Source organism: Thamnophis elegans, chromosome 4 (genome assembly GCF_009769535.1).
Source record: "Thamnophis elegans isolate rThaEle1 chromosome 4, rThaEle1.pri, whole genome shotgun sequence".
Taxonomy (NCBI): Eukaryota; Metazoa; Chordata; class Lepidosauria; order Squamata; family Colubridae; genus Thamnophis; species Thamnophis elegans.
The window spans coordinates 104,628,532-104,641,693 of record NC_045544.1 but is presented as its reverse complement, the minus strand read 5'-3'; the positions used below and the strand labels follow the sequence as shown (position 1 = coordinate 104,641,693).

At 35.2% G+C, this 13,162-nt stretch overlaps 1 protein-coding gene across 1 annotated transcript in view; it reads left to right on the top strand.

The window, feature by feature from the left end:
- Positions 1 to 13,162, top strand: part of PSME4 (proteasome activator subunit 4) — an 88,072-nt gene that overhangs the window by 48,331 nt on the left and 26,579 nt on the right. The window contains exons 19-29 of the mRNA XM_032215808.1: positions 1,523 to 1,680; positions 4,274 to 4,369; positions 4,877 to 4,932; positions 6,240 to 6,296; positions 6,701 to 6,756; positions 6,841 to 6,939; positions 7,101 to 7,163; positions 7,270 to 7,365; positions 8,719 to 8,850; positions 10,514 to 10,723; positions 12,755 to 12,891. Coding sequence (XP_032071699.1) covers positions 1,523 to 1,680; positions 4,274 to 4,369; positions 4,877 to 4,932; positions 6,240 to 6,296; positions 6,701 to 6,756; positions 6,841 to 6,939; positions 7,101 to 7,163; positions 7,270 to 7,365; positions 8,719 to 8,850; positions 10,514 to 10,723; positions 12,755 to 12,891 — 1,160 coding nt within the window. The remainder of the gene's footprint in view (positions 1 to 1,522; positions 1,681 to 4,273; positions 4,370 to 4,876; positions 4,933 to 6,239; positions 6,297 to 6,700; positions 6,757 to 6,840; positions 6,940 to 7,100; positions 7,164 to 7,269; positions 7,366 to 8,718; positions 8,851 to 10,513; positions 10,724 to 12,754; positions 12,892 to 13,162) is intronic.

Here is a 13,162-nt window from a genome sequence, read left to right as displayed (position 1 = left end):
TATCATCAGTGTATTTTTCTAAATTGGATGCTAGCACATACCATCTTGAAGGGATGGGTCATGAAAACCAAAGTTAAATACTTTGTAGTTAGTAGATAAACAACTGCAGATTAGCTTTAAATGACAAGAAATCATTAGATCTATGTAACATTCCCTATTCTACTAAATAATAAAATTGAGATATTTCTTATTTCATAAACTAGGTAGTATTTTTTCATTTTATTTTTAAAAGGTATTTTAACTTTACAGAATAAAGTAGTCTGTACAGTAAACCTGTTAATTCTGTAACATGTCGAATAGCCTTAGTCAGGTACACAAATACGATACTAAAGATATGTGCAATACATGTTATATTTTTATAATATAAAATATAAAATACTAAAAAGGAAGATGATATTAAGTATGTAATAAAAAGTAATTGTAGGGGAAGGATCAGCCTAGAATCTCAACATAGCCACACATGAACTAAGTCCATATTTTCCATGTGTGCAGATAATGATAATGGTAAGCAGCGAGACATAACTGAATAATTATAGTGATATTTCAAACTGCTTAGAAAGGAACTTGAAAACTGAGTTTTACTTTATGTCTTGAAAACAAGCAACATAAACTGTATTTTCCATATCTCCTTGTTTATATTTATTTCTATCTTAAAGTAGCAAATAATCAAGTTGTAATCTGATCATAGGCATGGCAGGGATGAACATACACTGTAGGAAACTCTTTTCAATGGGAAGAATTTAGTAGATACCATCAGAAAATACAATTTAAAAATCAAAATGATTCATACATCATAAAAATGGATTTTGCCAAATGTTACTGTTATGCAAGAATTAATATGCTAAATTTTACAGAACGTATCATGAGAGTAAAGTAAAGAAATCCTCAGAATACTGACTACTGAGGAAATGGATATGGTTGCTATTTATAAGCTACCTTTTGTGTGGCATTCTTAAGAAGTATGTTACTCTGTTTACGGTTCCAAGCACACCTGAAAGTGCTGGACCTGACCTCAAAAGCAATGAGTGGAATGCAGCCAGTGTGATTAACACATGATTCTCCACCCAATTCCATCTGAGTCCATGTGCCTTCTTTTGCTTAATGAATTTGACGAGGGTTTTCGAAGGGGGTCTCTCTGTCACGAAACACTTTCTGTTCTTTGTATAATTATACCATTGGACCTTCTCTAGCTTTACTTAAAAAATGGTTTGATTTTATGAAATCATGTTTTGCTTTTTGTACTATAATATTTGCAACACAAGTTAAATTGGAAAAAAAGAATGTAATTTGTTTACCCCCCCCCCCTTAAATTTAACTCTTTTTAAAAAATTAGTCTAACTGGTGACCTTAAATGGTTACTATTAATTTAATGTTAATATTCTTTTAATTCATCTCTTACCAAGTCAAGTGTTTAAGATCCTTTTGTCTGAAATAAGAAAATTATCCATTGTTAAATCTGGTGACATAATTATTTTCTAATTTTGCTAAAGGCAAAATGCACACCCTTGTGTTGTTTTTACAGGACTGGGGTAAACCTGGTAATCTACAGAAACTTGATATTCAATGGCATGTTCCTTCAGCTGAAGAAGTTGCTTTTGCTTTTGAATTGTTGGATACGTTTCTCCAGCCAGAGCTTGAGAAACTGGACCAGTATTCAGATCGAAATCTTGAAATGTCCAGGTTAGACAGATTCATTACTGACTAAGTTGTTTTTTCAAGTTTAAGTAAATGAATATAAACTAAATTCCTGAATAAACTGATGAAGATTTGCTCAAGTAGAGGAGTCAGGGATACATTACATATCTGTTTATTTATTTAGAATATTTGTATATAAATAACACTTCGTCAGAAAAATTTGCTTTATTTCATGGTTTTATGTTTATTTTCTGATAAACTGTAGATGCTACTCAATAATAGGTAGCTAACAAATCCACAACAACGTAAACAGAAAAAGTTAAAACACATATATTTGGTGTGAGCTGCTAAGACTCAGTTTAATTGTGGTTGTATAGGAATATGTTTAATAATATAAATAATAGTTAATGTTATAAGATAGTGTATTTTTCCTTGATTAAGTTTATTTGTTCAGTGACTGTTCAAAAGTTACAGTGGAAACTTACCTCTAGTCCTTGGAAGTTGTGGCAATTGCAGCATCCCATGGTCACAAGATTGTAATTTAGGCACTTAGTAACTGGCTTGCACTTGCAAACATTGCAGCATCCCACAATCATGCGACTGGCATTTGCGACCTTCATTGCTGACTTTCCACAAGTAAAATAAATGGTGAAACCATCAGGAAAGTGCAAATGGTGATCACATTGCACCTAATGACTTCACAGAATTTGCCTAGCAACCACAACTACAACTGCCAAAACTGACATAGTTAGTCAGCTCAATAATTTGATGTTGCAGTTAATGATCATATTGTTTAGCAACAGAGTTCCTGGTCCCAGTTACTATTGTTAACTACCTGTACTCTTCAAAAGTTATTTTGAAGAGCTACATTTTACAGCCTTTGAAAAAGATAGTAAAGAGGTATGGTCCCAGTATTTAGACTGTTCCACAGGAAGTGGGAGAAGGGCTTCACTGAGAAGGTTCAACAGTAAGGTCCTTGCAAATGACATTTCCTCAGTAGCATGACCTTCAGAAAGACTTATTTCATTATATACGTAGAGACAACCCAGAACAGGCAGTAACAGAGTTATCTGGGACTTTAACCAGGAAAGGCTTTAAACCATGCAGGATTTAAAAGTGACAACCAATGTGAAGCTACATCTAAAGCATAACTGGAAACCACTGCAGCTCCCATATGCTGTAGGCATATCTCAGAATACTCTATCCATGTTGCTACATGTTGAATCAGCTAAATCATTCAAATGGTCTTCAAAAGTTCTGAAGAAGTGGACAGGATTCTTTTGAAGTTATGCTGTGGATCCATGCCATTCCTGGTTGATGAAAACTTCCAGAAAGGTGCTAGGATTTGAGTCAGGGTCCTATTAGATATATTCTTGACACACAGGTTGATCCCTACTGACATGAAGTACATAGTGCTATAGCCTCTTTTCAGAAAACTACTACTTGACCCAGAAATTGTAGATAATTACTGAACACTCTTCAACCTTCTTCCATTTTGAGGGAAGTTTTGAGGGAAATGTGATGGAACATAGACACTGAAAAAATACATTACAGGTAATCCTCACATTACCAACAATTCATTTAGTGACCATTTGAAGTTACAACGGCATTGAAAAAAGTGATTTATTTTTCACATGACTGTTGCAACATCTCCATGGTCACATGGTCAAAATCCAGACACTTGGCAACTGACTCATTTATGACAATAATAGTATCAGGAGCAACATGATCACCTTTTGCAACTTTCTGACAAGCAAAGTCAATGAGGAAGCTAGATTTACTTAACAACCGTAGTGCTTTAGGGGTACTATTGTGTCTTATGTTCCTCCATTTTATGGCACCACAAAACTCAGTCTTTTCTCCACTTGAATTTGACATTTACTGAAGCCATTGGATGAGATCAGAAATGAACATAAGGTCAGAACCTGAGTATATATGGGAGTGCCTATTCCCAATTGTTTTTTGCCTTTCCAGTTAGATATAGTCTCTCCATATCCTTTTTCTCAGCTAATGTCATCAGCAGGGATCATGGAAATAAACACTCTAAATTGCTACCCTTTGGCTAAAGAGCATTTGCCTGGAAATCTATGTTATTCTCACTCTGTTGCTTTTTAGGAAGGCCATTAAAACTTGTTATTCCAGGGGTTGACAATTTATTATTGTTGTCACAGACAACCCCCCCCCCAATTGCTTTGGAGTATTTCTCTAATGTTCCCACTGTTTATGTAGGTGTACTTTAAATTTTGTATTGTAATTTTTAATCTTATTTATAGATGTCAGTTTTATCAGAATAACAAAGTTGGAAGGGACCAACTCCCTGCTCAAGCAGGAAGAAAAAAAAAAACAATGCTCAGAATTTCCAGGGATGATAGCATATAATATAGACTGTTGAATCAATCCATCAAATAGATTTGATTGTTGAATAATAAATTGCTTAATTGCTGACAAATGCATTATGTGGCTATTTAATGATTTGGCCCTTGAAATAGTGTCTTATTTGAGCCTTCAGATAAAATAATTCAGCATATCTGTTTAATAGGATTTTCTAATGTTGTTGTGGAGGTCAGGTCTCAAAAGTTCTTTTGAGTTCTTTTTAGTAAAGTGAAAAATATTTCACCTATTTAACATTTACTTTCAGAGATGATGTTCAGCAGTGTCTTACTATAGTACATAATTGCCTTATTGGATCAGGAAACATGCTGCCACCTCTGAAAGGAGAAAAAGTGGCTCACCTGTAAGTAAAATTTGCTTTTTATGTAGATGATAAACGGAATCATTTAGATAAAAAAATCAGAGATTGTTTTGTGCCTCACTTAGAAAGGATTCTTAAAATATGAGTTGAGAATTATTCATCTGATATTGTACATAAAAAACATACCATAAATTAGATGATTTTTTAAACTTTCCAATCCTTTACAATGACCTTTCAATTCCCTGATGGTCTCCCATCCAAGTACTAATCAAGTTCAGTCCTGCTTATAGGTTTAAAACCCACACAACGATACTTGTTAGCACTTATACAGATGCAATCCTAAGTACAACGGTAATCAAGAAGTTATACAGCTTCACTGTTATTGAAATTCTTTTTCCTTCAAAATGTAGAAAAAAATAGAAATTAAAATATATAAAATTATAACTCTTAATCTTTAGGAATTGTGACAGTAATTGCTGTTTTATGAAATTAAATTCACTGCATCAAGAATTCTGTTTAAAGAATATGTATGTATTGTATATCATGCAGGGTTCCAAGTCTAGTGTCATTGGAAGAGATCAAACTTTATACCGGTGTTGAATATGGTAAGTTAATGTCATTGCATAAATGGTGGAGAAAATTTGCTGTTACTTAATTCATGGCATCACTGATCTCTTATTGAAAGAAAATAGCTATCTTCTTTCTTATTTATGTTTTTTTCTGTGAATCTTAAAGAAAAAATGATAATAATAACTTAATAATTTTGTTGAGTTTAATATTGCATGCTACCAGACTCAACAACTGTGGGCGGCTAATAACAATCAACAATCACATTCATTACAATAACATCAATAAAGGCTAAAGATAAAATATGGAAAATATATACTGTATGAGCTGGCCAAAGCATGAAAGCTGTCAATGTGAAGAAGCTCCTTACAATATGGAGAGGTTGGACAGGGTCCTGTGAGTGTCAAAGCCCCTGCCCTGGACAAAACACACCACATCTAGGGGTTCATCAGTAAAATGGCAACCAAAGATGAGCTGTTGAGAAAATGCCTGAGGCAGCAGCAAACATGAGAGAAAGATCAAGCAGAGGAAGTGCCATGGCCAGATAGTACTATGCACGGGATGTAGCACTGACAGATAACTGAGGTGACATGCATTGGGAAATACTACCAGTGACTGAAAAGGGCTAACCTAAAAGACAACACTGTGGCAATGATTGTGCCGGAATGAAAATAAGCACTAAGCACTAGGTCCATGGAAGCAGGAGTCTATCATATTAAGCAGAACTCAAAGAGCAGACTACGCAGAGAGGCCTTAAAGAAAGTACAACATGTAGTCCCAAGATGTAAGAGGCAGGTAGGAACACTGAACAGTACAACCAAGTAACTGGCATGGTGTATGCAACTTATGTAAAATATATGGGCTAGACCGTAATGGAAGATTCCACAGAAGATTGTGGAGAATAAGAAGGTTAAAATCCTGTGGGACTTCCTGATCCAGACAGACAGGCAGATATTAGCCAATCAACCAGACTTCATGGTCATAGGCAAGGACAGCAATAGAGATAGCTCTAGCAATGCTCAGTGATTGCAACATCAGGATGAACAATAATGAAAAGCTGGAGAAGTACTAGGACTTGAAGGAGGAATTAGAGGGGGTATGTAAAATAAAGGCCAAAGTATTCCCAGTGGTGGTAAGGAGCACTTGGAGTTTTGACTCCTAAGATGAGAGAGTGACTGCAACAGAACCTAGGAATAACAGCAGAGCTCTTAGTCCAGAGGAATGCAGGGATAAGAATGACTAAGATGTTGTGCAGAATCCTCAAACCTATGCCCCCTTTGACATGTCCTTGCGACACATTGTAATTTATAAACTTTATAGATAATGAATGGTCTTACTTGTTTAGATTTGTCGAAAGAGAATTACAGGGAAAGAATCTGCAAAGTGACAAGAAAACTCCTACGTAAGTGTGCTTTTAATTATTCCATTTGTTCTTATTTTCTTTATTGAATTAGTACAATAGACATAGAAATCCAGATGATAAATCAGATATGAAGCAAAGTACTTTCTTCTTCAGTTTAAGTGAATGAAGGTGTTTGATTGTGATATCTTGAGATTAATTAGGTTTTTTTTAATGGATCAGGGTGGAATGTGGGACAATGGATGGAGCTTTCTTTAATTTTTTGGATTGGGGGACTACACTTTTTATGTGGTGGGCGGAAACTGAGGACTATCCTTTTTTTTCCTACTAAAAACAGAAAGAAATTGTATTGTTGTTAGCTTGCCATCAATATGACAAGAGTGCTGTAACTGTGAACAATTAGTTTATATCGATTTGTTTAATTATTTTTTTCTTTATTGTAATAGACTTTGTACTTGACAACTCGGAGGATGATACTAAGTCTTTGTTCCTAGTCATTAAGGTATAGTTGATATTTCTAGTGTGATTTCTAAAACATTGTTGGATGGAAGGCTTTTTATGTATAACTCAAATTCTTATACTACAGATCATTGGGGACCTCTTACATTTCCAAGGTTCACATAAGCATGAGTTTGATTCACGGTGGAAAAGTTTTAACTTGGTGAAGAAATCAATGGAGAATAGGGTTAGTATTTACTATAAGTAATTTATTTACACAATTAAGACTTTAAGGAATCTAGGGGGAGTTAATGTTAATGTTCATAATTAATGAAATTAAAAAAAAAGAATCACAGGTAGGACTGAATAAAGTTTTTCATTATAAATAATTGATTTATCTATTTGCAGCTTCAAGGCAAGAAACAGCATATTAGAGCACTGCTCATTGACAGAGTCATGTTACAGCATGAGGTAAATATATGTTTTTTTTTTACTACTGAATGTGGGCTGCCTCTGAAATCTGTAGTATCTATAACTTTCATCTATAAAATTTTAAAAAATGTTCCTTTTTCTTCAGCTAAGAACACTCACTGTTGAAGGCTGTGAATACAAAAAAGTACATCAGAACTTGATCAGGGACCTTCTTCGTTTATCTACAAGTTCATATGGCCAGGTAAGCCATATGCTCCTCTCATTTTATACAAGCTGAATATTAATGGCAGAAGTTTTGAAATAGGTATTTGCAAGAAATGGAGTGCTATTCCACAGCAATTTGAAATTTCTGAGAACTCTTTCTGTGTCAGCTTTAATCTTGTACAGCTAATCCTCGACTTACAACAGTTCATTTAGTGACAGTTCAAAGTTATAGTGGCACTGAAAAAAGTGATTTAAGACTGTTTCTCACACTTACGACCATTGCAGCATCCCGATGGTCACGTGATCAAAATTTGGATGCTTGGCAACTGGTTCATATTTTTGATGGTTACAGTGTCCCAGGGTGAAAGTGTCACCTTTTGCAATCTTCTTACAAGCGAAGGCAATGGGAAAACCATATACTCTTAACCGTGTTAATAACTTAACAACTGCAGTTGTTCTCTTAAAAGATTCACTTTTGTAGCAAGATAGGTTGTAAAATGAGAAAAAAATCATTTAACAAATGTTTCATTCAACAACAGAAATTTTGGACAAATTGTGGTCTTACGTTGACTACTACTTGTATATCTTTATTTTGAGAGCTTGTTAACATTTCCAGAATACCATTTGGTTATGCCATAGTACCTCATGATATCCTGCCCACGTAATTACTTTGAGCCTATATAGCAGTTACTTCTAACTGCCACTCGGTGGGTGCCTAGAGGGGTTAATGGCAATAGCAACTGCACTTAGACTTATATACTGCCCCATAGTGCTTTACAGTGCTCTCTGAGCTGTTTACAATGTCAGAACATTGACCCCAACAAACTGGGTCCTCATTTTACTGACCTCCAAAGAATTGAAGACTAAGTCATCCTTAAGCCCTGACAGGATTGAACTCTAAGCTGTGGGCAGAGTAGAGTTAGCCTGCAATACTGCATTCTAACCACTGCACCACTTATCTCTGTGGATATAAGACTATATTGAAATGAATAGTTCAGGAAAACTATGTGGGTAGAGAAGCGGATTGTGGACCAGCTGTAGCAGCAACACACATTTTTTAAAATTTATTTTTTACTCATCAGTAGTGGGTTTTTACTCATAGAAGCCTGCCAATAACATTTTTAAGGTCTGTTCAGATGATTTGCAATTTAGAGTTGCCTCAAAATAGAATTCCATGCAGAATGTATTCCTTCTAATACTAAAAATCAGATGCAGAATAAGATTCTTAATTTTTTAACATATTTCATAAAAGTTGTTCAGTGCCATAAAAAATTATATATAGTGCATAGATCCTTTTTTAGATTATAAGATTGTTCAGAACCAATCACAATATAAAGTAAAGCTTATTTGTTTAGCTTTTGTACATATTTCTATGGTTCTTTTGCCCTAGGTCAGGAACAAAGCTCAACAAGCCTTCTTCACAGCCTTGGGGACTTACAACTTCTGTTGCAGAGACATCATTCCTTTGGTTTTGGAATTTTTGAGGCCAGATGGGTACAGTGTCACCCAGCAACAATTTAAAGTAAGGAATTAATTAATTTTCTTTACAGAAGGTTCTGTCAGTGCCATTGAAGGGGGAGAGGTAATCTCCAGCCATAGTGACTATTTTAGCCATCTTAGAATTCCAGAATAAATTGGCAAAATTTATTGCCAAAATGACTTATTTTTGGTTTTGTAATATTTATGCCTCTCAAAATAAGAATGGAAATGGAATCGGGAGGATTGTGGATGATCATTCCCCCCCCCCCCCCTTCGTGTGAAAGAATGTTGCTGGGATCTAGCAATTTTGTGATCATGATTTTGGTGGGCTGATTTCAGATTGCTTTTCAGACTTTGGGTGAGCTTTTTTTCCTACAGGCTCCATAGCACCCTTACCTCATAGTAAGTAGCCTTACAAGAGCAAAAGAGTTTTCAAAAATGAAAGTCCTCCCTTTCCAATGAAATCTACAATTGTCTATTTGGTCAGGAAGCATGTTACCACTGCTGATTCAGGACACGTTAACTTAAATAAGCTGATAAAATATTATTTTGAATGTTGTATTATTATGTGAATAGCAGGATGATGATGATTATATGAAAAACAAATAATAAGATTAGTATATCTAAGACTTGCTTCCTACTCAATTCTTCTGATGAGTTTTTTAAAGATTTTAAAAGTGTAAATTTTAATAACACTTTTAGTACAATGGATGATTGGGTGATTTGTTTTTATTGACATATTTGCATTGAAAGCTTGACTCTGGACAGCTTTATGAAGCAAAATAAGCTTTTTGCTTTCAGTTATCATCATGTTATTTGTTAATGTGATTGATATGGCATTCAACTTAATTCATGGAGTCTGGCAGACTAACAACATTTTAAATCATAATACTAATACATAAACCAGAATACATAAAATGACAACCAAATGAAAAACTTCAATCTGCTGCAGATGAACAATCTGATATTCATGTCTGGAAACACATGATTATCTTCATAATATTCTGTGAGATCTTACAAAATTATTGTGATCTTTTAAAAACTGGCAATATGTGAGATTTTAGCAGTTAAAAAGAAACATACTGTTTGGGAGAGAGAAGCAGCAGACACTGTTGCTGGAGCTAATGAAAATTCTGGCACATACAAATATTGGAAATTCCTGTTCTAAAATACCATAAAATAGATCTGTTTTTGTTGTTAGGTATTAAGTCAATAGGATTATATGCTTGATTACTAAACAATGTAGTAATTGAAAAATTTAGATTTTATATGTTTATTTTTTACTTCATAGTGTGTTCTGACTTTTTGTATTAGTTAGAGGCTTTAAGTTTGAGAAATGTGAAAGTAGAAGTATTTCCCATCTTTTCATCCTTTTATTTAGGAATAAGATATAGTCCTATTAAAAAGCAATAAAGCTTAAAATAATGTTCAATAGCATTTTTCAATCTCTGTTTATAGTATTATGGTAAATGGTTTTCTGATGGGTTGATTTTTAAGATATAGTATGTGAAACCTTTAGGTTGTGGGCATCAGTAGCCAATCCTGAGTAGACTCTATCAGTGGTTGTACGGTAGAACCACTGTAGAGATCACTTGATTTCATGTTTCACAGATTTTTATTATAAACAAAGAGATAATAGACTACTGTAATTGGAGAAGAATTCCAACTATATGTCAATAATTCTGTCTAAAATTTCTTTTCCATAGGGTGCCTTGTATTGCCTTCTTGGAAATCATAGTGGAGTATGTCTGGCAAATCTTCATGATTGGGACTGCATTGTCCAAACTTGGCCTGCAATTGTGTCTTCTGGACTTAGCAAAGCAATGTCTCTGGAGAAGCCATCCATAGTGAGACTCTTTGATGACCTTGCAGAGAAAATCCATCGGCAGTATGAAACAATAGGACTGGATTTTACTGTAAGCGTTAAATATTTACATTACTTACAATTGTTTAGGAATGGAGCCTGGTTACTTAGGGTCCATGTGTTTCCTATTAGTATCTGTCCAGCCAGTTTCATTTGGTGGGTTTGGTGTGCTCTGGCATAGATAGATATAAATATATTGCCTAAATTTTGATGATACTTGGGGATCTAGACTTAAATCTATATGCCTTGTACAGGAAAGTGGGGAAGTAGATGCCAGTGAGTTTGGATTAATGACAGGGTTGCTATACTTGGCAATCTGATTATAAACTGGAATGTAAACATTTCAGTATAATAAAGAACTAGGATACTATAATTTCCACATACTTGGAAATAATACATTTGGTAGTATTTCCATACTACTATCCATACTATCTGTTATTAAAGATAATAATAGTTATCTTTGATCGAGCTTCGTGGTGGCCTAGAGGGGGAGCACTTGCCTCACAGTGAGTAGGCTGTGAGTTCAATCCTAGGTAGTGGCAGATTTTTGTCTGTCTGGGAGCAAAGAGTACCGCATTTTCCCGAGTATAAGACACACCAAAGTTTTGAAGAGGCAAATAAAAAAAAAAAGTTTTTGCACTCTGTAAACCTCCCAAAAACGGCCCGTTTTTCACGAAAAATGGCCCTGTTTTTTTTAAAGGGCATGAATAGCCCTTAGGAGGCTTGTAGAGTGGTGTGTGTGGGGGAGGCAAAAACGAGCAAAAAACGGCCCATTTTTGCTCATTTCTGCCCTCCCCAGCGCCCAGGAGCTCTCTGAAAGCTCCTACAAGCTATGCATGGCCATTTTGGTGAAGGGATGGGGTTTCAGGAGGCAAAAAATGCTGTATTCAGTGTATAAGACGCACCGAAATTTTCAGCCTCTTTTGTGAGGGAAAAAGGTGTCTTATACGCCGAAAAATATGGTAAATATCTGCTGTGAGCTCCATGTAGGCATCAAGAAGAGCATCTGGCCAGTAAATGTTCAGCTCCATTCAGTCACACTGACTCCACCCTGATAAAAGGGATTACAGAATTGTTAAAAGAAAACAAATAGCAGTTAGCTTTCATAAATTATCTGCTCTGGCCTCAATCCATCTTGTACCCTTTCTGAATTACTTTTTCACAGCCAGATACAGATATGACAAAAAGTGTTGATACCCCTCCTAAGTTCTTAACTTATGACCATTCCCTTAGCGACTGTTGGAAGTTGCAATGGACCCCCCCCCCCCTAAAGGTACTTACAACTTGGTTTCAAAGTTCCGACAGCCACCCCCCACAATTAGTAATTAAATTTGGGACATTTTGCAACTGGCCATTTGCAGCATCTCATTTATCATATGACCACAATTTACAATGTTTCTTCCAGCATTTTCTTCTAGTTTTTGGCAAAGCCACCTCAGAGCAAACAATGGGGTTGCTTAACAACCACTCCAAAAAAGGTAATAAAATCAGGCTAGTTGCATAAGTGACCTGCTTTATGACCATCACAACTTACAAATATAATTGACAGGCTCCATTGTGGTCATAGGTCATGGATTGCCTATACTAGTTTCCAAAGAATTCCAATTTGCTGGGAAGTAAGTTGAAACCAACACAAGTAAATAGCACCCACCATTTTGTATTCTATAGTTCATAGTGCTTTGCTTATTTATATTTGTTTTTCTTTTTGTAAATAATAGAACAAATGAAAATGGCATAGGCATAATTATAGGTAACCCTTAACAGTTAAAATACATTATTGGATTTTGATGTTCTCTCAAAAAGACATTTTGCTTCAATTCTATCATGGGTGCCTTCACCCCCATAAACAATCACTCAGCAAATAGGGATGGGGAAGGAAAATGGAAGAGTACTGATACTTTTAACTGCATCTGTGTTGTAGAATATTAAAAGTAAAAACAGTGAATAGATATACCATTCTGCATACTGTTTTGTGATGCTTTTGAATTTTTGTGACAGTGTACATTTTGTAAATGTTGCATCGTTCCCTGGGAATAATCACTTATTGTATCAGAATCTTTCTTATGTCTCCTTATTTTTCCAGGTCCCAGAGACATGTATTGAAGTTGCAGTCCTCATGCAGAAGTCAGTGGGTCAAAACGGTGAATGTACCAGCCTTAGTTCAGAAGAAATTGAGCTGGGAATTCAGCGACAGAAAGAAAGGAATGCCGAGTCCTCTCAGTAAGTGCAGACTCTTTAACAATTTCATTTTTTATACGGAAACCAAAGCCTGTCATTTGTAACAATAAGGCTTTTTAAACTTTGATTCAGAGATAATATCTGGCTATTGCTTTTTTGTCTAATATGAATGTTAAAATGTAACATGATGATAAACCTCTTCAAACAAATGATGTTCATTTGAAATGCTCCATATATAGCATTTTCACACAAGTTTCTCCTGTCTGCTGATTGCTATAAAGACTTTCATTCTATGTGCACTGGCCCATAGATG